This window comes from Lytechinus variegatus, chromosome 15 (assembly GCF_018143015.1).
Source record: "Lytechinus variegatus isolate NC3 chromosome 15, Lvar_3.0, whole genome shotgun sequence".
Lineage (NCBI taxonomy): Eukaryota > Metazoa > Echinodermata > Echinoidea > Temnopleuroida > Toxopneustidae > Lytechinus > Lytechinus variegatus.
The window spans coordinates 1772292-1794994 of record NC_054754.1 but is presented as its reverse complement, the minus strand read 5'-3'; the positions used below and the strand labels follow the sequence as shown (position 1 = coordinate 1794994).

Here is a 22703-nt window from a genome sequence, read left to right as displayed (position 1 = left end):
TTAAGTCACATGGAAACATTACCTGCAATCAGTCAAAAAAGTCACTTTGTCTTAAAAAATCAAAATTATAAACATGAGTTCAGAAAAAAACCCTCTTTTCCCCTTAATGTCATAGGCCTGTATTCTGGAGTCAGGTTTAACTTAGATCATAGTCTAACTCTGTGCTTAAATTATGGGAAGCCAAAAGTATCAACATTTTTATAAGTTGTATGTTTCTTATCTCTACTGTTAGTGATTTATGTGACAATTGGCTATCCATACTTAACCACAACTTTAAACCTGAGTTTAAGTTAAACCCGACTACAGAATACGGGCCATAGGGTGTATTATACTTGCATATACAGCACTAACACTTACATGTACCTTATCTGAAGCCTGTAAGCACTCTACAGTAATGCAACATAATTACCCAGCTTTAGCAGAGCAGCTACTACATTTCAAGGAATCCTACCAGGTACACGTCCACCTCACCTGGGTTAAGTGCAGCACAGTGTAGGTAAAGTTCTTGCTTAAGGTAAACACGCCATGGTGTAGTTGTAAAGATTGACAAAAAGAAAGATATAAGGGTTTCTTTTATACTTTTTCTTCTTTCAGACTGTTGGAGGTTTAAACCAGTTTGCACAGCATACACATGTCATGTTAGGTTAACACCAAACTTCAAAATATTGTTCTACTTACCGGTATTCTTTTAAACTCTTACCAAAATATTAAACAAAGAATCAAATTGTTATATGGGTTATTATTCATCAATTATGCTTAAGCTATTTTTGGTGACTTATTGTGGGTTTTAGGGCGAGGGTTACATATGGATGTCCACAGAGGAAGTACCCTGGATATAGCACATCATCAGAAACTAGGTATGCCTTCGTTGTGAAGATCAGTAGGTCCAAGAAAGAGAAATAAGCTACTACAGAGTACTCTGGACCCAGGCCACGTAGCACAAAGGTTAGAAATTAATCGCTATAAATTTGAAAGAACAATTCTGATTGGTTCCTAGTCGGTCTACTGAGCAAAATGTGCATGCAACGATGATCTTGATAGGCCATTTTAATCGCTAACTGTTGTGTTACAGGTCTCATTATCTAGAGGCTTTACAAGCTAATTTCTGTGAACTCTAGATCATAAACATGGCATACTACTATTGATTCTACATTTGTTAAAGAGGCCATAAGTCCCATAATTCACTTATGCTGGTCTCTACAAGATGTTGGAGAGCTTTTAATCAGTGATCTCTGTTGTCATGGAAAGGAACCTGGATTGCAAAATATCTTCAAAATCATGAAGAAACTAGTTCTAGATTTCTCGAGGAAGGTAACAGGTCCATAAAGAGCAAACATGCTGCAGTTCCAAGACCTTGGAGTCAACAAGTTGCCAGTGCTTGTTTTTTTTTGTGAACTCCACTACCACTGTAAAAGGTCTCTGGATTGCAAACGTTATGAGTCTTATAGAAGTTAGTACTATCTTTGTTGAGGAAGTCGATAGGTCCCTGCAGAATAAACAAGCTGTTGTTCTCTGACCTTGGTCTCCAGGAGATGTCGAAGCTCGTTTTCTGTGAATTCAGCTGCAGAAGGTCCCTGGATGGCAAACATCTTCAACATGGAATGGATTCGCTCCAACGGTAAGCTCTCCAGATTCATCAACATACCAGTGATGAAAGACCAGTACATCTGCAGAAAAGTATTATGAGAATAGCAATAAAAGGCATTACAAGCATACTGTCATTTTTTGCTTCATACTCATGAGTAAACTGAAAAAATTAAACAAAAATAAAATTCATTTAATCCAAGCTTTTATTATCCCAGCAGAGTAATTAGGAATTGCAAGCAAAACAAAAACACAAATATGACCATGCCCATACATAATGCATCAATATTACAATGTTTTCAACAAGGTTTTCAACTGAAATATGTGATAGTTTTAATATAGATAAGGATTTTAGTTCTTTTTAAGGATTTTAGTTTTCATTTTTGATTAATTTTCAAAGTGTTTGGCAATATCAAATTTCTTAAATATTCCTTTATATCAACATGCCACTAGTCCCCATTGAAAACTCATTAAGGTAAGCACTGGTCAAAATAAAAACACTAATGAATCTAACTAAATCAATAATGTCATCAGTTTATTATCACTACATGCTATTGATCGTCATTGTAAGAAGACTTATTGGCATCCATTTTAGGAAAGGATGGAGCAAGGGGAGAACTATACCTGCAGATTCTCCTCCTTCTGGTCTTCAACCGATGCAGTCGCAGACTCCGCCTCCTCATCGCTATCAATCATCACCATCTCTTGATTTTGGACGGCGCCTTCTTTTTCTTCAACCAAAACAAAGGTGTCATGTGACTCCTCCTTCAGTAGACCTTGGCTCTGCCAATAGGCTATCTTTCGACGAACAGCGCCCCCCGGCACCTGCATTTTCTCACTGAGTTCCTGGATTGTCCATCTCTCTGAAGAAGATAAACAAACATTTCTCCTTTTAGTAGGTTTCACCGTACACCATGTATCTTTCTGAATTTGGGTGGTCCTTTTCAGGACCAACACTTGTCTAAGAAAGATAAATGGTGTACCATGAAACCTACTATACTTTTCTTCTTCAACATGGAAACCTTCAGAAGTTTACATTTCTGCTGTTTCTTTGTATAATCAACCCTATTAATCTTTAACATCTCCCTACCAACATGTATTTATCGATGTATGTACCTATTTACCCATTTCTCTATCTTTCTATCTATTCATCTATCTTTAATCCACAAATCCATAAATTCCCTTAGCAATCCACCTATTCCTCTATCAATCCATCCATACATCTATCCACACAGATAGACATCCATCCATCCATTAACTTATCCCCCTTTTAACCCATTCACCTATGTACCTACCCAACCCTCCATCCCTCCCTCCATCCATCCATCCATCTATCTATCCATCCATCCATCCATCCATCCATCCATCCATCCATCCATCCATCCATCCACCCATCCACCCACCCATCCATCCATCCATCCATCCACCCACCCACCCACCCATCCATCCATCCATCCACCCATCCATCCACCCATCCATCCACCCATCCATCCATCCATCCACCCATCCATCCATCCACCCACCCATCCTACTTACCTTTATCTTGAAAGTGCATAATGATAGTAGCCTGTATTGGAGATACGGTCAGGGTCACTGTCCTATCTCTTAGCTCAATGTCAAGAGTTACTTGTCCTAGATTCGTCTTCCAGTTCAATGTTCTCATTCCCTTCAGTACCTATAATCACAACACGGTAACTTTAATGGATTACACCAAGTACCTCATGAAAATTACAAGCTATTCTGGAGGGTTCTCAATACTGTGCATACAACAATGTCGAAATGAAATGTACTTTTTTCACACTTTAAATTTCAGTGATGATTCGATTTGATTTGCTCTCACATGACTTTCATTAAGCTCTATTGTGTTTTGTATTAAAGACCTTCATTTACCTTTCATCTTTAACTGTCACAACACATAGCGACCTTTTTCAATTTAATTTTTTTTTGCTTTTTCACAATGCTGAATATAAAATCTGCAATATGCACTGAATTATCATTTAAATTCATTGTGAAGTAAAGATAAAAAATAGATAAAAAAATTGTTGTTGCAATATTACCAATGACAGATCAATTACAGTAGTATAAAATCACTTAACGCTCCTGGTTACAAAAAGGAGATCAGCAATAAATTGTGAATTTGCGATAATTTGCATGACAGTTTCAGGGACCCCAAATAGATTTGCAACTGATTACAAGTTTCCTACAATATCCCGTAAGTCAGTACAGAAATGATGTTGTTATTACCTCATATGACTTAGTGTATGTTTCCATCCACTGTTTGATATCTTGAGGAACTTCAAGCTTCTCTTCTTTCAAATTTGGCCAAAATTGAGCAGACAGAATCATGGTGTTGAAATCCATCTAAAAGAGAAAAATTAACATTAATGTGATGGGTGAGCTAACAATTATTGCACATCCAAGTCTAGTGCAAAGATATCTGATATACCACTACAGATTAAACAAAACCAATATAATTCTCATACAATACAAAAAAGTGCAATACTTTAATAGGTGAAGAAAACTTAACACTTACATTTATATATCCTAGGCTTGGTGGCCTATTTGAATTGTAAGGTGATGACCCCTGACCCCATAATCATGATGAAAATTGGCAACTGTATTACAGTTGTAACAGGATATGTAAATGTATGAGAGCTTGATATATGCTATCAGTTTATCATGTAACACGATTCAAAACAAAGCTCACAATCAATCTACCACAGAAATCATCTGAAGAAACAAACCTGTGGAATGAGCTAGCTTGTTTTGAAACACAAAAATGAAAGAATAAGATCAAAATCTTTGTACACTGAAACTATAGGCCTACCCAAAAACGTCTCTTTTTTGCTCATTCTAGTGACAGGACAAACATTTCATCTATGACATAGTGTTGGGAAACCTGTATGTGATCTCTTATAAAAATAAAATGTGATCTCGCGAAAGACTAGAAAATTGAAGTGAAAACTGTACATGTGTGACGTTACAGATCGTGGTCGTTTTTTTTCACAGAGGACCTGCATAGCGATCTTGTAACGTTTATATCATTTTATCAATCTTTCCAAAACTTAATTAAAAGTATTGTTTAACTTTGTGAGCAGCCGATTTAAAAAATTCTCAAACCAGAATGAAACATGTGTACAAGTGCATGTATTAGAACTAATAAACCCTGAAAACAACCATTATTGAGAATGAAAAGCTAAAACTACAAGGCAAACCCCGATTTTGTAAATAGGTGTCTTATAGACGCCTAAATATTACACATAAGTGTATGGGATGAAATTAAGATGGTGCTTCCGGTCACTTTATATTTCAATTTTTGAAGCACTAAATAATTATTTTCGAACGCAATTTTTTTCTGGACTTCATTTTTGTAACATATCACAGACACAGGTGACAAGTGTGATCTTCTAGCGCAGATTTTTTAAAAGTCAAACCAATGTTAACCAATCACTTTTATCTCATTTTTCTCTGGATGTTAGGATCATGTTGATCAATGGGTAAACCCTATGACCAATGGTTTTGTGTAACAGGGATCAGGAGTTCACTTCACTGGCCTTCATAATTCACCTTTTCAGAGTAACACTTTCTGTAATGTGTTACCCCAAAGTATGTATTTCATTTGAAAATAAAATCCTCTAAAAACGTCACATATTCCTAGCTGTTCAGTCATTATTCTGTACAACAAACAACAGAAACATTAGAGCTCATCAATTCAGTACATAGGGCCTCTCTAAAGCTACTGGATTCTTTTAATGTACACATGCAATGGCCAGCCTCATGAAAATCAATTATAATTCAGACTTCTTTTCATGGACTCAGAGCATTTCACAAAACAAACTGTCCGTGATTATCACACAGTTTTGCTCTGAGCCAATCAGATGCAAGGATTTCAGTAGCTTATAACAATAGTCAGTGAAAACCACCAACTGTTTGTTTTATGAAATGCTTCCTAGATCCTTACCTCATCAGGACTAGGAAGAGTTGGAGCATTAACTTCTTCATTCTCCTTATCCTCTCCTCCATCAACCGCATCCTCTGATTGTTCTCCACCGTTCTCCTCCTTCTCTTTATCTCTCTCAACCCCACCTCCTGTAACTGCTCCTAACCTTATGGCTCCTTCTTCTCCATCCACTTCTGCTCCTTCTTCTCCCCCTTCTGCTGCTCTCTTCTCCTCCTGCTCCTTCCTTTTCTCCTCCTCTTTCCTTCTCTTCTCCTTCTCACTCAAAACGTGGGCATTACACCTGTAAGAATAGATACAGATCATGTTTAATCCAAGGGCAAAATTGAGAAATGATGGCCCGATCATGAAGTCTGTAACCTCCTTTCCTGCAAGTGGGCTTGCTTTGTGTACAAAGTATGCATGGAACTGGAAAGCTGTCACCAGCAATGACTAAAATGGCATGGAATGGGAATGGACAGGTGACAAATTCCATAATGTCAGAAATAGCTTACACTGTTAAGTCTTGTCTGCATAACATATTATCTGTGACACAACATTTGCTCCGGTGAAAATTGCTACAGGCTTTATTTTGTCTAAGATGTATGGTTAGGGTTAGCGTTGTGATAGGGTTTAGGTTAAGGTAGGGTATAGTTTTACATTCCGGAGTGAAATTTGTCATTCGATTAGTGTGAAGGATCTATAGCGAGCAACTGATGCTGGAGGAAATGTAACGGAACAGAATTACCTGTAGTTTTATGGGATAACATGAATAATTTTTCGTTCTGGTGCTGACGATGTGTTTCCTTGCATTTTCCTTCATAATTGCAATTTTGATATTGGAGAATCTATCCCTATTTGAAATTCATAGTAAAGAAATACCCAATAAGGCATGTTGCAGGAAATTTATGATAAATTATAAATCAATCTTAGGTCCTTTGATTTGATACAAATTTGCACTTGATTACTGTTCAATTGCGACTCCACTTTGTTGCAACACCCCATTACGCTTGGTTTCGGGACATACTAATTACTTGTAATTGAAAAGAAAAGTTTCTTGTAATGCCTATAAGTAATAAATTAAATGTTACCTTACAAACTTAAGGAACCTTAGCCATTCAATTTCATTACATTTCATTTTTATGTAATGAAAATACTGAAAATAAAGGGTTATGACTGATTTAATCTGATGACTGTTGTCATATTAATCTGAAAAATTAGATTATACTCTATATGTCTTAAGTGCCTCATAACTAACAGATTGTCATTATTATGGAATGAAGTTACTGAAAATAACATTTGAAATCTCATAAATGGCAACATGCTGCAAGATTCAATGCTAAAAATCTACCTTCTTGAAAATATTTACCTCTTAGAGTCGGCCACATCTTTCAGCATAACCTCACATTGGTGGAGCTGTGACTCGCCAAATCGGAGCTTTAGAAGCTCCAGGTTACGTAGCTCCCTCGCCGTATCGTAGCTGAAGCTCGAGAGGATACGATCAGCGAGCAGGTTGCGATACTCATTGACAAATAGCTCACGGCTTCCATAGATGTTGACCAACGTGCTGATTATGTCCGACGTTCTTCTGCTTTTGGATGTTTGACCTTGATAGAAGTATTCAAAACATATTTATTACACTAAACTATATTCATTTATCACAAATTTCCATATTTATTTCAGGATGGGCAAAATGTTTAAGTTGCCAACTGTGGAGTTAAAGCCTTTCTTTATTTTTGGTAAATCCTCATAAAAGTGCATGTCACCATTCCACTTCATACCAGATTATAAGCATGTTCCCCAAAACGGTTGTGGAGTGAAGGATATAATCTAAAAATTTGTTTTATGGGATAAATTTACCAAGTTTACACCAAATTTTAATTTAATCAGATGCCAGATCAAAACAGAATATCTTTATAGTTTTGTGTTGCTTATTTACTCAAGCATAGAGTGGGCTGAAATTTTCAGGCTATAATCTTTGTCAGAAGCATTCTAACATCCAATTACTAAATATGTAAAATATGTGCTCAAACTGTTATTTCAAATTAATAACATTACTAAGAGTAAAGAGAGTGCATTAGATTAAAGTTTAAATCCCAATGGCTGGAAAACATGCCTTATTTAACTTCTAATGGGTAAAAAATGCGTCCAATGACTGCTATGCTTCTATAATATTTTAATGTTTAATGATGTTTGAATATAGTTCACATTACTGACACTTTACCAAAACTAAAAACATGCTTTACCAAGTCACCATTAAAATCTATTTCCCATTTTTTAATGCATTTTTCGCGATCCAAAATGACATCAAGATGGAATGTTAAACATATTTACTTGGGTCAGCATCAATAGGATCTGGTTGCCAGTCATAAGGATTAGCTTCCTCTGTCCCTGTTGAAGCTCCATCTTCTACATTGACCGGCTGAGCTTTAACCAGTTCGTCTGCTAACTCATTAGAGTTATCATCCGTCAGACTGGACACTATACATCTAACTGTGTCCTCTCTTGTCCTGTCATTTTTAGAAAATAAAAAGATTATGAAAAAAAAGAAAAAAAGATTATGATCTATTCCGTGCAAATCACTTTGAATGTAATTTTAATGTGTTGGTCATGATTGAAATTTTTTAGAGAATTATTTTCAAAAAGATCAATGGGTACATAATACAGGCCAGATACACTGGAAGAAAATGGATGAATCAACTAGCAAACAATATCATGTATGCCAAACACATCACCATAATACCAACACCACAATGAATATACATCCAAATCTAATGACAATGTCATCTTTATGGTTGTAAAATTATCCCTCTTTATGTAAATTAACTCTTTGTTTGGGTGGAATTACCTTTTAAAAAGGTAACAATGAAACTTGAGCAATGTATGTCATACCTGAGGTACTTGCGTATGGGTTCACACACAAGTTCCAGAACGATGCCGGAGGGATCAAGCACTCTCAATGCTCTTATGGATGATATGTACTGGGTTAAGATATCAGTTGTGTTCACACCTACATGAAAATGAGTGAAAGAAACAGTAAAAAAATATATCTTATTATTTTGTTTGGCACCAACAGTTACTGAGAGTCAAAAAAGCAGAATGGATCATTTGATTGTGACCCGCTGGTCTCTCCTGATGTAACCGAGGTGTTGGGTGTGCAGAAGAATCCCTGGTGTAGTGGGGCTTGTTCTGCACACCCACCACTTACGCTCATGAGATCATTCAAAGTACTCATTGATTCAGGAATTCTTTAGCAAAGCAGAGCTTAAATTAATCTAAGGCCATGCTCATGGATGCCACTTTGATTATCCCTCTCATTGACCTTGGAGATTTGTTGAGCCCTCTTAAAACAAAAAGCGCCATCTCGAGTCCTCAACTGCTCATACCTGGTCAGTTTCCTGACCCATAATGCTAAGTGTAGTCTAATAATATAGACCCACTTGAATGATAACATGCTAGTTAACTACGCAATACATTTATACTGCAATAATTACTAATAATTTACTTTTCCTCTCAAAACATTTAGTTTCTCTATGCAAATACAATTATAGGTCAATTTATTCTCTGTAGTATTAGTAGATACCTGTTTTATAACACACAGTCAATGAGAGACCACACTCAGTTCATTCCCCCTTTAAAATGTTTGTCTTACATTTGCCTTGTTATTTAAAGAAATATGCTAAATAAATGATCTCTAAAAATATCAACCACTGAGAGTGATGAACATAAGACCTAAAAGGGATTTTTTACTGCAGAACGTATTTGTTGAAATTTACATGAGAGCTTTCTTACCCGGATGTAGAAGCCTGTTCTCGAAGGCACTTCGTAGAGACTGGACCAGTTTTTTTCTCAAGTCGGTCTTCTCTAGACAACTCTTAAGGTCATTCAAAGCACTCATTGAATCCGGGAATTCCACAATGATATTAAAGAGCTCCTGCAAATATCAATGAAAAAAAATCAAATTTAGTGTATGTTCTTTTAAAGACCCGTTACACTGCATGAAGTGATCTTTAAAGATATTGCTTAGAAGTGGAAGAGGTGGCACTTTGGAAATTTAACTACTTTTCAGCTCAGGTGAGAATGATATTGATGGTAAATTTACGGTATACATTCAAATTAGTGATGGATGAAAATACTTATAACATAACCAGAGCTGAAAGGATGGCATTTGTTACTTGTATATTCATGTCACCTCAGTAAATAACATAGTTGTGTGGAGCATTGTGGCCCAGTGGATTAGTCTTCTGACTTTGAAACAGAGGGTCGTGGGTTCAAATCCCAGCCATGGCGTAATTTCCTTAAGCAAGAAATTTATCCACATCGTGCTGCACTCAACCCAGGTGAGATGAATGGGTACCTGGCAGGTTATTCCTTGAAATGCCACCGAGCTGTAAAAAAGGCTGCGGGGCTAAAGCCAGGGTAATGATATCAAAGTCCTTTGGAAGTGCATAGAGACATTATGACATGATGTGATATGTGCTATACAAGAACTGCATTATTACTATATAAAATTGAAATGTTAGTTGAGTGATGCAACATTTCACAAATACAATGTATTTTACCCCCAACTCTGTAAAATAAATCAGAGAAGTATCTAATACCTGAATTCTCAGTTCAGCTAACGTCTGATACAAGTAGTACTGAAGCCTCTCCTTCCATTGTTGAAGGGACTGTGACAATACAGGGCTTTGGGGGCGCTCTGCATTCTTGCCAAAGAAAACGAGATGTAACCATCCCATCACTTTATTGTCTAACCACTGAAAGTAAGATAAGGATGATTATTAACTTGGTTACAAGATTTTCAATCGATGACTGCATAACATTTGAAAAATGAGGATGATGAGGTTACTACTGCTGCTGATTTTGATATTGATGATGATGATAATGATGGTTTTAATGAAGATGATGACTATGATGATGATGATGATGATGATGATGATAATGACAATGATAATAATGATGATGATGATTACAATGATGATGCAATCGATGATGATGATATTCTGAGTTTACATACAAGAGAAGAGCACTTAAAATACGCAAGCCATGTTCAAGTTTCATTAATTAAGAATATGAGAAGAGTTTAAGAAGAAGACTCATAATCAGTTATTAATTCATTTTACTACTATAGTCAGCAACTAAAAAAAAATGACTTCACAACCTTTCTGCAGGACTTCATGATAATGATCACTACCTTACTCCCAAAGGGCACCAGTGCATCAAATTGGTTTTAGACCTGGGTAACCTAGGTTGTTTAATGCAAAGCTTTATAGCAATGATTACAGGACTGATTTTCTGATCAATTGCATCCATCGTGACAGTATGTGCAATTAATAATTCAACTGGGGTCAACTGCTAAGCTTTGTTTTAGGATTGCAACGCCACTGCTTGACCAACACAATATAACATGTCCTTGAACAGGTTATGGATTTGCAAGTGAAATGTGAAGTAGCTGAAGATTAAAGAATCACTCACACTTTCTAGCAAAGAAATGAAAGATGTCTCAAACTCTCCGGCACATTGCTGGTCCACATGATGTTTGATCTTCTGGTGAATGATAGAGGTAACAGGTTCACCGCAAACTCTCTCAAGCAACCCTAAGGAATACCTATGAGATGAGTCATAACTTGAGGATTATTCACAAATACAAATCACTGGTTAAAATTATAAAACTTGACGTTAAATTGACATCTTCTTGGGAGGGGGATTGGCCCCATTGAGTGTTCTATTATTATGGGGGCATCGTAAGAAACTTGTTCAATTGCAAATCAAATGAAAGATCCAAATACAAGCTTAATGCAAGAAAGTTGAGTTGCTATGCTATTAAACTCAAATCAATTACAAATGCGCATTAAAACATAGAATTTACGCTTGAATTTCAGATCTACACTTTATAAGGAACTGAATGTAAATTTCATGGAACACCCCGCTAATATTGAACCATTAAAATATTTTCTTTTTGCTTACTTACCAAATATATTATACATGAATTTTTGTATAAATTTGAAATGTATACAGTGTAGATACAACCTCTCACTTAAGACTAACTAAACAGTTCCCACACAACTAGCTCTCAATCATCAAGATGTCAGGTCATGGAAGGGGGGGAAAGGATCTTGGAAAACACCATCAGTTTCTACAAAACAGCATTCAACGTATCATCAAGAAATACTTACAACTGTGCATTTATCTGATGAAAAGCTGATAGGGTATCAGAGTGAGAAGGTGCCAATGTGTGTTCCGAGTCTCTTCCCTCCTCCAGCTCCTCCTCATCATCATCCTTCTCAATATCTGTACTCTCATCCATATCCATCTCACTATCATCGCTCGTTCTGATTCGTTCATTCTTGACATCACTGTCACTAAACGCCTTGAAGACGGATGAGTATACAGTTTTCACAACTTCAGAAAAGTGCATTGGAGTGCGATAGAAAAGAAGTGCCTTCACGAGAACATCGAAGCGCTCTTTGAGATCCTGACCCTCAATGGAAAGGTAACCAGTAAGCAGATTGAGACTGTTGGTGTATGGGATGAGAGAGGAGTGGAGAATGTTTATTCCACGGGTGAGGCAATCCAGGCAGAGCGTTGTGGACGAAGTGTCATCAATCTTGAAGGTTGACCAGAAGTTTGGCGCAATCCTGCTCTGTAGATCTTGCTGGAAGGTCTCCATGAACCATTCCGTAACAAGGGTCTCTAATCCTTGGTCCTGCAGGAACTCCATCGCCGGTTTGAACCTTGCATCCCTCCCATCATCATCATCCTGTAAATGAAAAAAAAAATCATTAGCACTTTTCAGATTTTTTTTATACTATGAGCAGCACTTGCCATTTAGTTCACTGTTTGTTTATCTAAAAGGGGATTTTCATCTTTTTATATTCAATGTCTAGATCTATCATCTAGATACCATCAACAGAGATGTGTGGCCAATATGAGAAACAATCTCCCATATTTGCTTTGCAAAGAAAAAAAAGATTGAGAACTAAAGATTGAACAAAAGGTTGAGAATAATAACTGTCTTCGGGGGAATTTTTTTTTTTTCATGTATGTTTCAGTCAGAAACCCATTTTCATTTCACTTGAAGTCTGCAAGTACCACCTGGTCTATTTGAGTCTATGCAACATACAACACGTACACTCCCAAAAAAAGTCTTTTGACAATAATAAGAGTCTATTCTATAACAGAAATACCTTTCTTTCATTATAATCTTGGTGAATATTTCAGTGTTGTTGTTCAATGATGAGTTCCAGTGCCGGCCTCACAGAAACGTTGTTAGCCTAACAGAGCGCTAACAGTAAGCCAGGTCACATCTTTCGGATTGTGAAGTCAAAATACATATTTCAATTTTTAAGTAATCACTCTTCATGTACCCATCACACACCTAAGGGGATTTGGAGACCATGCCTTTTCTTCTATTGCTCCACGCCTTTGGAACTCCCTTCTTCACTTCGTGAAATTGACAGCATAGAACTCTTTAAACAGTCTCTCAATACTCACTTATTTCGGCAGATGTGTAGTGATTAACCTATTGGATGAGCCTGCGCCTTTGAATGCTTTTAACAGATACATGTAAATGGCGCAATATAAATGCTGTGTATCATCATCATTATTATAACATTTGCCATCGCTGCCACATAACCAGTTGAAACGGCCTCTGTTAGTGCATTGTTAGCGCTAACAAGACGCACATCCTCTGATACTGTATGCGTCTTGGTGGTTGGCGAAGGACAAAAGAGAACAAGATGGTGATGTAAACATTGGCAAGGTTTACCCTGTCTCTAGATATTTTTCTTGTTTTTTTAGTGAACATGATTTAGGGCTAGTAATAATAATAATAACAAACAGTTCTTGTATAGCGTATATCACAATTATGAATAATGTCTCTATGCGCTTCCAAAGGACTTGGATATTACCCCAGCTGTAGCTTGGCTGCCGTAATTACTATGATTACAGTGAACACGCATTTCAAGGAATAAATTCCTGCCAGGTACCCATTCACCTCACCTGGGTTGAGTGCAGCACAATGTGGATAAATTTCTTGCTGAAGGAAATTATGCCATGGCTGGGATTCGAACCCACAACCCCGTTTCAAAGTCCGGAGACTAATCCACTGGGCCACAACGCTCCACAGATCATATTAGAAGGAAAATAGGAAACTAAGGGGGCAAAAATTTCAGTTTGTTTGGCAGTACACACACATGAATGGGATGCAATCCCTGACTCCATGGAGAGTAAGCACAAATTAGTGAATGATTTTCACTCTCTAGGAGCCTCCTGTCTATATCCACCCTCCACACTTGTTAGTCAGTTAAAGACCAGTAAAAGTAATCTCAAAGGAATGATCGGAAGCACTAGTACAGGATCACCTCCTTCCATACAACGATGATTCATTATCTTTGCCAAGGCATCACATCAGTTTTTGCCCTTGCTTGAAGGTAAGCGGCTTTGGCCATTGCCAAGTCTATGTCTATGGCTATGCATATAAGGTATAGTTGGGCTCAATTACTTTCTTAAATTACAAAATTTACGTACATGTAATTGAAGAAATGTTCAATTACAATTACTGGGACCAACTACTTTTGTCAATTACAATTTCAATTACTTTTAATTAAGTCATAAATGAAATCAATTTATATTTTGTATGAAGTGCAACCCATTTCAACATAATTCTAAGTTAGAGAGAAACTGACAACATGAAGGTTTTATTAGTTTAGAGAGCATTGATCCTGACTATTGATCTGTTTCAATTGACATTCCCAATAAAATGTAAATCTGCATGCTCTCTTCATTTGTATAAATCATGATGTACAACATAAAACCTTGACTTGTGAGTCGTGCAAAGGGCGGATCCAGCTTTCGCCTATAGGGGGGCAGTAAAAAAGTTACTTTTCATCCACATTTTTTCCAATTACCCACTTAAAGCTGATTTCTTTTTTTGAGGGGGGTAGGCTATTCCAAATTTAAGTATACAGATTTTAATTTAACATCTAACATATATTCTTACAAATAAATGAGGCCACTGCATGACATTATAATATAAGAAATGTAACTTTGCTAGTATGAAATATTACATAGTTTGATTTCTTGTTGGAACCTATTACCTTTTGCAAATTTCTCAAATATTTCAAATGGTCAATTTGTGCACTTCTTTATAGCAACAGTGTCTCCTCTTTCCTCTACATCATGGGAAAGGATACAGTTGCATGCAAAAGATATAACTTTTATAGCTATGGGAAAAGAGAAATAAGCACTCTTGAGTAAATTGAATAATAAACTAATGTAATTGAAAGTATGGTGAGTTCCCCCAAGTCTGCGCAGTCCCCCTTGTCTGCGCACATGCACTCGACGACCATCGAGTTTACACATGTATGTAATCCATAGTAAGATATATTCATTTAAGATATTTGGTTCATATACTCATAATAATATAAGGAAAATTATCAAATGAAAGAATTTGTGAAATGAAAAGAAATTCATGTTAAATCTTAACTCAAATCGTTAGGTGCGCAGACTTGGGGACCACCATCATAGATCCAATTAAAAGCCAGGATTAAAGTAATTGACAGTAATGAAGTCAAACAATTTTTCAATTAAAATTACAATTACTGGACCCTAGTTTGGCTTTAGATCTAGACCTCTATTTCAATTACAAGTTAGACTTCAGATCTAGTCTACAAAACAATTACTCGAAAAAATGTAATTAGGGGCCTAATTATGTTATTCATGAATTACTTTGCTTTGTAATTATCATGCATAGAGTCTATAATAATTGAGCCCAACCCTGATCTGGGGCCTAGCCTATACTAAAGTAGATCATGTAGATCTAGTTGTTTTTAAATCATTCATCATAAAATATGGAACTCGGGGCTCTTGACTCAAGTGTAGAAGTCGAGTCTTGGCTGGCTGAGTCCCAGTGGGGTCACCTAATATGACTTGGGGACCGCATGACCGTTACCAAAGTCACGGGAAAAGGGGTCAATTTCATGGAACGTCCGCGGACAGAACACTCCTCAAGGTAGTGAAAATAGGGTGCTCACCGTCCTCGATCTGATGGAAATAGGGGTCAGGAAAAAGGGGAGAACGATCACGGGAAGTAAATTCCGTCGCCGAGTCACCAGCCGCAGAGGGCACGCTCATCATACTCTGTATCTTTATGTGGACAACTCTATATTTATTTTTACAAAGAATTCTACTTTTCTTATTTTTCAAGAAAAATAAAGTTCTTTTGGATTATTGTATTAGTATGAGTATGACATGGCTCTTGGTCAGTAGAGGCGCACGGCCAATATGGGAGACTCTCCCCAATAGGGGAGACAATCTCCCACATTGGAGACTTGCTTTGCAAAAGGACAAAAGAAACAACACCAACAAAAGCATGATTTTTTCCACCCAAAATTTTGTCTCACTGATGTCAGAAGCCCATTTGTTTTGTGTGTGATTGATAACAAAAATCCTTATCAAAACAAAAGTAGACGGTCATAACGGTGAATTTTTAAAGTAGACGGTGAAAAGGGGTAATTTGTCATGAGGAATATGCTTATCACATTTTTATTTGCCGCCAATGTAATCCTTTTGCCGCACATGTAAACAAAGGAAATTAGTCTCCAAAACTGGAGACTGTCTCTGAAATTGGATACCCAAATTCTTTACAAAAGTCTCTGATAGTGATATCGGAGATAATTTCCCACATTGGAGACAGTCTCCAATATTGGCTGTGCGCCTCTAATGTTGGTCATCTTTAACTTTAAGGACTGAGCACTCCCTCGCCTGTGTTGCAATTTCCTCTAATGAGGAAAGGGTATTTATGCCGTCCTTGAAATATGGCAAATAGGGGTAAGTTTGCGAAATGGGCAAGTGTCCTTATAATCTTATAATTAGGGGTGTTTCAAGGTAGGATGGGGGGTCGAGTGTCCGGACACTTTATCTTTTTGAAGCCTTCTTTTTTGTCTGTGGATTACACTAAAAATATGAATTCATTACTTGTAATCATTATCTATTTTGTTCTTTATAATATTTCCCAACATTTTGTCCTAAAAATTGATGAAACTTCGCTTGTAATTTTTTCCAAATGACATTCTAAAATTGATCGTCCGGACACACAACCTGTCCGGATACACAACAACTGGTATACCATTTCACCGCAAATTTTTCCTTGTTTTGCGTGAAAATAGGGGTAAATTTCACAAAATGTCCTTAAAATTTACTGTAATAGGGGGTTACTTGCATTTGTGGTAACGGTCATACGCGTCCCCCTAGGCCCTCTGCGGGTGAGTGACCCCACCGGGGGCTGAGTGCACTAGCCGGCAGAAGATAAGCTGGACCGCACAGCCCTCAGCTCCGCCCGGACGCTTCCCCATAGTCATAGAGCCCGACCCCGAAGATGAGCCCGAGCGAGCTCTTTCATGTCTTCTGACGACGGGAATATAAGCCATTGTTTGATCACAATTTATACCTTTCCATAACAACTTAATCAAATAATCTCACATAATTACTAGATATTATGTAATTATCTACGATAAAATACGATTTCATTGGTCTCACCGTATGGAAAGTGATGTTTGAGAGACATTTTGTGACTTCATCCCAAGCTAAATTGATGGAAGTATACGCAGCCATATTCAAATGAATCGGAAATTGGAGCTCAGTCTATATTGTGAAGCAATCAAAATCTCAAGTAAATAATTCATACACTGTATTATCAGATTGAAAATAATATGTATATTCTTTAGTATTTTTTAAAAATGACAAATTGATTGATATATTGGTATTAAAAAATAAAATTTAATCATATTAACAAGTGAATTGTAATCTTTGTACCTTTTTCCAATATGGCACCTTCCATGGAAGAAAAAATTGAGAGTGTCACCTCGTATAATTTGCGGCCCTTAGTCCTCCATGGATATATTTTCCCATTTATATTTATATACATTGCATGGCTATATCTTTTGGTGGTTGCCTATGGGGTCAGTGAATATTTGGAAGCTGGATTGATCGTTTTAGCAGCCATAGGATGTGTCCAAATTTTGGTCTGCTTGTTCTGCCATTGGTCAATACACGTGAGGTGTTCGCTCACATGCAGGAAGGTACGTAAATCAACGAGCTCTGCCGCGCCGCCGGCTCGGGGCCGCGGCGGGGCAAAGCTTTCGATCTGCGATGGCCAATGGGAGAAATCTTGGACAGTAGAGGCGCACGGCCAATATGGGAGACTCTCTCCAATAAGGGAGATAATCTCCCATATTGGAGACTTGCTTTGCAAAAGAAACAACACCAACAAAAGCATGATTTTTTCCACCCAAACTTTTTGTTTTTGTCCCACAGCTGAGGTCAGGTAGCCAGGAAGGAGGCGCGAGGCTTCAATCATTTATTTTTGCTAGTGAGTGATTGTATTACCGACCGGCCTTGTATTACCAAACGCGCGCATCGTACGCGTCAGAAAATAATTTCATACGCTCAAAACTTTGCAACATCCTTCCAAATGGAACTTGAATAGAAAGATGGTGAAAAATCGTCAAAAACACATTTTCAAAGTCTTAACATTCTAAAAATATTAAAATATGGTCAAAATAGCTCATCGTTGATTTTGTTGTTTTCTCAATTTTTCCCATAGAAAACACACGTTCGGTAATACCAGGCCTCGAAATAATCGACGGCCATCGACGGCCATGGCCGTCGATGCCCCATTACTGGCCGTCATGCCCTTCTTCTTTTTGCTAAAAGTTACGGCCACTAAAAATGTGCCCTTTTTTATATGGCCGTGGTGCCCTTTTTCTCATAAATGTGCCCTTTTTCTGATATATAATGTGCCCCTTTTGAAAGTCTGCACCTTTTTTTCTGAGCGAGGAAAACTTTTCTCCGATCTCAAAAAGTATCCAATATCTTAGCTTTACCAGCAACGTCCAGTGCATGTATGCAGTCTAGTCTGCCGAACGATGAGCTAGCTATACACCGCTAGCGGCCGGCCGGCAGCTAGTGCGCTTTACATATGCTATGTAAGCTGCAGCATAAGAATGGACGAGCCCTTGATACACAAAATGAGTTCATTGTCTGCGTGCACAAAACAATAAGAAAACACACAACCAAGCTCACTTGAGCTGATTGGACCTTCGGATAGCCAATGAAACTTTTGGGGAAACAAAGAAGAAGGCACGTGGTTCCCTTATCAGGAGAGGTCATGACTTCAGAAATAAATTGACCCCTCCCCCATCTGTGTGTGTGTGAGGGAGAGAGAAAGATAAGGGTGGGAGCCGGAGAATTCCTTTCATGTTTCAAAACAATAATGCAACCTTTTTTCTATCCCCCTCACACAATGAAAACTACATTCCAACATGTGCCAGTCTTCACCGGTACTTTCTCGACTAGTCTCCAAAAATAGACCCAGTTATACATGTAGGTTCAAATGATAAAAAATCGTAATTTTAAAAGGTATTTCAAATTAAATATTTTGCAAAATATTTTTTTTTAAATACATGTGTAGAATCGTGGGCAGTGCCACAAGTGGGGGCGGGGACATGGTGTGGGCAAGGGATGTAATTGTTCAAGAAATGCTCCACCTGGGGTCAGTCTCAAAGAATAGTTCATGAATGAGTTGTTTACATCTTTGGGCTTTGGACTTTGAACTCTGATCTGGGGCCAGTTGCAGAAAGAGTTGCAATCAATCGCAACTCTAAAAAATCATGCGCAACTTGATTTTTAACCAATCAACAGCGCGCATTTGGGACTTGCGTTTGATTTTTTGACTTGCGTTTAAACGCAACTCTTTCTGCAACGGGCCCCTGGGCTGATTCATTCATATGCAGGGGTGTGGCACTTGGAGGGATGCATGCATAATACCAGAGTACCAGCATGGATTTAGGAAGGATTTTCATTGGAACAATAAACTGAAAGTTTTAATCTCATTTCATGTAGTTTCTTTTGATATAAATATCATGGAGAAGGGGAAAAAGGTCCTACTTTCATTCTAAACATGTGACTTTGATGGAGATTTATTCATGGGTGGGAGGTCACCATAAAGTAGGTCAACTATTGTGACCTAAAAGACCTGATTCCCGACGAACAATCGAATCATTCGATTATTTTTTCAGGAAATTATTGAATGGTAAAAATGACAATCGTCCCAGGCCTAACATCCATGCACCATAGCGGTCACGCACAGTTCTCAAAGTCCTTTGCTATTCGTTCATTGTGTGCAGAGAGGGCGGGATAAAATGACAAACACAGTACAACTCCTTTGCTATTCGTTCATTGTGTGTATAGAGGGCGGGATAAATGACAAACACAGTACAAGTACATGTTCCTTGTATACAATGCATTTATTCCAAGTTCCACTCCCATCATATCAGCCCATATCAATAAGCGCAGCTACCGCTAGGTCATGGAAGTAGGTCAATTTTTGAGTGCGTGATTTCTGATATTCCAGGAATCTCGATTAATCGAACTAATCGAATGTTTCCTCTGGCAAACAATCGAATGGCAAAAAGGATATTCGTCCCAGGCCTACTTGGCATGCCATGAGGTAATTTGGATAAAGAATTTGATGAAATTTACTTCTACCAGAGGTACTTTTACTTGATTTGTTAATATGTACATGTTACATGTTGGATGTCAAATTCAAGACTCAAAGCAATGCAATGATGTGTTATCCTGTCCTGAAGTGATTCTGAAGAATAATGAAACTTTCTTTTAAAACCTTATACAGTGAGTGTTGTCAGACTATTAAAGTTCATTTTTTCTTAAGTAAATAATGTGGTTTGGTAATGAATCTGATGTATAACATCGACTGTGGAAAGCCCCCCCCCCCCCCACGCCGCGAAACTGTAACACCTACAAATAATTTATTACATGCCCCTTAAAAAGTGGCCTTGGTGCCCCTCTGTATGGCCTTGGCGCCCTCTGCTGCTTGGCCTCAGTGAAAAAGTGCCCCTCAAAAAAGTGGCCTTGCCCCCCCCCCAAAATCCTATTTCGAGGCCTGTAATACGATACCTTTTTCAAGTGACCAAAATATTTCACATGTGAAGAGGGGTCCGATTGGAAGCTTATATCATAGAAAAAGATCGATTTTTACATATTTATATTTTGTAGGTAATTGTGTATTTATGGTGAAAGTTTGATCAATTTTATGAGAATAATGCGTTTGATATGACTGAATTCATGAAGTGTTCAGTAATACGATCCACTACCATACTATTAAACGAAAGGTTACTCTAAACGAAGCCAGGTCTTCCTTTCTATTTATTTGTGTGTACCACCAGAAAACCTGAAACTTTCGCCCCCAAGATTTCTACTTTAAAAGATCTAGCCCTAAATCATGTACATGGGATACAACTCCATTTCCGACATTTCTACACTATGGATTTTATTTTTAAACAAGAATTCATCAAAAAAATGAGAAAAATATGAAAAGATGGAAGAGACTTGCCCGATGTTTACGCCGCCATCTTGTTTTCTTATTGTTCTTCACCCCCGATAGCGTCCTTATGATCGTGTTGTTACTTTTTCACATAATTTCTGTTTGAGCACAAATGATTTTTAGATTATGATGAAGCTGAAGATCTAAGCTTTAATATGATATAATTTTAAAAGAAGAGATATTCTAGATGGGTCAGCAGCCAGATTTCATAGGCCAAGTACATTTACCAGCTCAAAAACAAGACTACTGCGCTCTGATTGGTCACAGAGACCACACACCCACGCAAATTCCAGTGTTCCCCACACTGGGCCTCTGCAAGGTCACACTCACCATGTGGTAGGCCTAATCTCTTCAAATAATACCTGCGCCTGTTTTGAAAACATTATTCAGCCAATCAGAACTCTGGATTTTATGCTACTCAGAAATTTCAGAAATCTTGTCTTGCATCTTGATAGAAAAAAGCTGGCTACTGGCCCATCTAAAAGATGCCACATACATGTATCAAAAGTGACATTCTAAGAAAGTAAAGAATTTGAGTTTTCTGATGATATAAATAATATTTGTGCCGAAAACACAAAATTTTGCACAATTTGCAAGTGAAAATAGAGGAAGAAATTTCTGTTTGAGGCATCTTTTCAGGTAGAAAATTCACTTATTTTAAAGAAATTACCAATGTAAAAGAGTAACATTTACTCTTTCCTATGGTACAAAAAATAATTAATACTACTCACGGAAAAAATTCTTTGAGAAAGAAAGTCACAATTCATGACATTTTGCAAGGACATGAATTCAGCCACGAGAGGACTTGGATAAATCTTAACTCATTTGCTCATTAACATGGGGACTTGCAGACTGACTGTCCGGACAATCAATTTTAGAAAGTTATTTGGAAAAAAATAAAAGCGAAGTTTCATCAATTTTAAGTACAAAATGTATATAGAGAACAAAATAGAAGATGATTATAATTATTGAATTCACATTTTTAGTGTAATCAAAAGACAAAAAAGAAGGCTTCAAGTTAAAAAATATAGTGTCCGGACACCCGAAATTGGGTTTTTCCCAGAAATTTATGTTTTTCTTGTCTTTTAGTCCATTTTACCGATTGTAATTAATGTTCTTGATATTGTGTTTTGACATTTTTATGTTTATTTTTTTAACTTTTGATTTTGTGTTTGTATGATGATCTTTTTTACGTCAATGAATTTACTGTTTCAATATTTATATTTGTGCGCTAGAAGTAGAAACAGCTTTTGCTGAATAGGACTTGCTGTATTGAAATGAAGGAAAAGATGTGGAAACTAAGTTTTCTATTTTTCTGATGTAGTCATACAACCAGTGATAAATAACCTTTTTTTCTCCAGGAATCTAACCCCTTTGATGCTGATTGGGTGAAGGTTGTCCCTACAGCCAACAATGGATATCCAGAACTGGTCCAGCTTCACACAGATATTGTAAGCATTCATGTAGTCAGTAGTCAATCCCTTTACGATCTCTCACCAGGGAAAAAAATAAACAATCCCTGGGCTATGTTTTGAGCTTAACAATAGCCAACGTAACCCATTGGAAATTTCCCGGACCCTTTAGCATTTCAGGGGTGAATTCTTTCTGTATCTCTTTGTAATATTTTCCCGGGCCCATAACCCCTCTGACCGAATGCACTTTATATTGAATACTAGTTGTGTGAAGTCCTGCAATGTATCCATTATGAACTTGCATCTTATTGATTGGTGTCTTTGAGAGGCTAAAAAGGGTGTTGAAACGGTAGTGAATCCTAAGCAC

General features: G+C 37.4%; 2 protein-coding genes across 5 annotated transcripts in view; one reads left to right on the top strand and one right to left on the bottom strand.

Annotated features, from left to right (window-relative positions):
• Nucleotides 1-247: 247 nt before the first annotated feature.
• LOC121428700 (anaphase-promoting complex subunit 2-like) lies at nucleotides 248-17149 on the bottom strand. 2 transcript variants are annotated; one of them, XM_041625509.1, is made up of 14 exons: nucleotides 17060-17149; nucleotides 13207-13209; nucleotides 11698-12281; nucleotides 10997-11129; nucleotides 10123-10278; nucleotides 9314-9455; nucleotides 8414-8531; nucleotides 7856-8031; nucleotides 6891-7128; nucleotides 5546-5825; nucleotides 3829-3945; nucleotides 3121-3259; nucleotides 2209-2447; nucleotides 248-1667 (listed from the first exon to the last, which is right to left on the bottom strand). In XM_041625509.1, exons 1-14 carry the CDS (start codon nucleotides 17132-17134, stop codon nucleotides 1458-1460), a joined length of 2610 nt encoding a protein of 869 aa, XP_041481443.1. In that variant the 5' UTR covers nucleotides 17135-17149; the 3' UTR covers nucleotides 248-1457. The 2 variants fall into 2 exon arrangements, with proteins under 2 accessions (XP_041481443.1, XP_041481445.1); XM_041625511.1 differs by lacking the exon at nucleotides 13207-13209.
• Nucleotides 17150-17335: 186 nt separating this feature from the next.
• The window catches only part of LOC121428472 (endoplasmic reticulum transmembrane helix translocase-like), a 31273-nt gene continuing 25905 nt past the window's right edge, over nucleotides 17336-22703 (top strand). For all 3 annotated transcript variants that reach the window (XR_005971797.1, XR_005971798.1, XM_041625100.1), the window contains exons 1-2: nucleotides 17336-17601; nucleotides 22286-22375. Coding sequence is in view for 1 of the 3 variants with exons in the window: in XM_041625100.1 (XP_041481034.1) it covers nucleotides 17347-17601; nucleotides 22286-22375 (345 nt within the window). In the remaining 2 variants the exon portion in view is untranslated. The remainder of the gene's footprint in view (nucleotides 17602-22285; nucleotides 22376-22703) is intronic.

Bases quoted from the DNA above. Each gene is read 5' to 3' on its own strand.
- LOC121428700 (XM_041625509.1), bottom strand. From the start codon at position 17,134: ATGGCTGCGTATACTTCCATCAATTTAGCTTGGGATGAAGTCACAAAA. The intron at 3,260-3,828 runs GTAATAACAACA...TTGTGATTATAG, and splicing joins CATACACTAAGTCATATGAG to GTACTGAAGGGAATGAGAAC. The intron at 2,448-3,120 runs GTAAGTAGGATG...TATCTTCTTCAG, and splicing joins TATGCACTTTCAAGATAAAG to AGAGATGGACAATCCAGGAA.